The sequence below is a fragment of the Nanorana parkeri genome, unplaced genomic scaffold, assembly GCF_000935625.1.
Source record: "Nanorana parkeri isolate BGI_ZX_2015 unplaced genomic scaffold, ASM93562v1 scaffold980, whole genome shotgun sequence".
Classification (NCBI taxonomy): Eukaryota; Metazoa; Chordata; class Amphibia; order Anura; family Dicroglossidae; genus Nanorana; species Nanorana parkeri.
The window spans coordinates 276762-278615 of NW_017307248.1; the positions used below are offsets into that span (position 1 = coordinate 276762).

The 1854-nt window shown below is 48.9% G+C and overlaps 1 protein-coding gene across 1 annotated transcript in view; it reads right to left on the bottom strand.

The window, feature by feature from the left end:
• The window catches only part of NCOA1 (nuclear receptor coactivator 1), a 170117-nt gene that overhangs the window by 55064 nt on the left and 113199 nt on the right, over positions 1 to 1854 (bottom strand). The window contains exons 8-9 of the mRNA XM_018566828.1: positions 1169 to 1312; positions 385 to 532 (exon numbers count right to left, since the gene is read on the bottom strand). Of these exons, the coding sequence (XP_018422330.1) occupies positions 385 to 532; positions 1169 to 1312 (292 nt within the window). The remainder of the gene's footprint in view (positions 1 to 384; positions 533 to 1168; positions 1313 to 1854) is intronic.

Consider the following 1854-nt stretch of genomic DNA (forward strand, 5'->3'; position numbering starts at 1 on the left):
TTGGGTCAGCAGGGCTCCTGCTCTGCACTGCTACCCTCTGGTGTCACCACTCCAAAATTCTTTCTGCTATAATGTAACAAGAAAGGGATGAGATGGGGTGAGGAGGAGCATGCACCCCCCCACAGTTAAACGCGTGCCCAGATCCCAGCTCTCCACCCTGCCGAGCAACAAAGGGGTTAAGCATATGCATGTACAATACCACGGCCACTGCTGGTGAGCCAGAGTGCCCTCCCACCAGCAACGGCATACCACTCAGTCCTGAAAGTTAGGTGAGGCTTAGAGCCCCCGGGGGAACAAAATGCATTGCCAGACATCCAGTCTCTCTTATAGGAATTAAATGATTTAATAAAAGATCCACAAAGAGGCCAGAGATCCCTCCGTCACCTTTCAATGATATGGATCCCCATAATGAAGGGCTGCATCTCCGGGCTCTGCGGGTAGCATAGTTTGCACTTGGTGTGCGCGCTCAACTCAGTGCCGTCACTCAAGGTGAACTTGTAAGAAGGGCTGCAGGCCGTCCCTCTCGTCATCACTGCGGACAAATCACAAGACAGGAAGATTATCAATTCTTTATTATAGAAATCAATCTGCAATCTTGGTGAATATGAAGGTTTCATTGCTTCCTACAGATCAGTCAACTCCCTGTAACCCCAACACTAACCCTCCCTGTAACCCCAACACTGACCCTCCCTGTAACCCCAACACTAACCCTCCCTGTAACCCCAACACTGACCCTCCCTGTAACCCTAACACTGACCCTCCCTGTAACCCCAACACTGACCCTCCCTGTAACCCCAACACTGACCCTCCCTGTAACCCCAACACTGACCCTCCCTGTAACCCTAGCACTAACCCTCCCTGTAACCCCAACACTAACCCTCCCTGTAACCCTAACACTGACCCTCCCTATTACCCTAACACTAACCCTTCCTGCAGTAGTGCCACAATCTCTTGATGTGTAAAATCACAAAAGTGGCTGAACAGAACCACAAACACGTCTGGCATGTATACTGACTCACATACACATATTCCAACTGTGTATTCAGCTGCCCGCCCAGAGCTCAGCTCTACACGACCTTGTAAGTGAACAGAAACTTTATCTGATCGGCTCAGTTGTGCCGTGTTTGTGTTTCGGAGACCCCCGACTCAGAGCGGACCCTCTACTCACCTTCTTGAAAGAGCTGTTTGGCATAGGATGGTTCAGAGCCCTGAGCTTGAAAGAAAGCATAGATACACTTCCTGACCAGGTCTTCCCAGCCCGTGCTGCCCGAGGCTCTCAGGGAACTCGTGTCAATAGAGATTATTTTACCTGAACGGAAAAAAAAACACACACAAGGGCTCCGTTACCGTAAACTCGTCTCGTAAGAAAGCGACGGCGGGAGAAACGGCAAGATCGTCTTCCTTCATCAAACATAATCATACTTAATGTCAGGGACTTGGCCTCGCCAGGAGGAAAGAAGTCTACACGCGGGGCAAGGTTTCCAAATCGAGTGTTTGCACAACCTCTCGCGCGCCCTGTCAGCCGGCCAATGACAATAACCGCTCGCCAGCTCTCACCCTCGTGCGGCGTGCCATCCGCGTTATCAATTTGTCGTCGGCCGCAAATAGGTGTGAATGACGACGCGTGGCGCTGTATATAAATGTATCAATCTTTCTTCCACTTGTAATAAAGTATCATTTTTAGTTATAACTTTTTATGTGATTGGTGTCCAGGCTGCATGTGTAGCGACCACTTGTTTGGTCTATAGACCTGAAGGGGAGATCTCTGTACCCCCGAAATGTGTTGGCTGTCCTATATTGTCTTATATATTATTCTATTCTTTTATATTGTCTTACATTATATATTATTATATT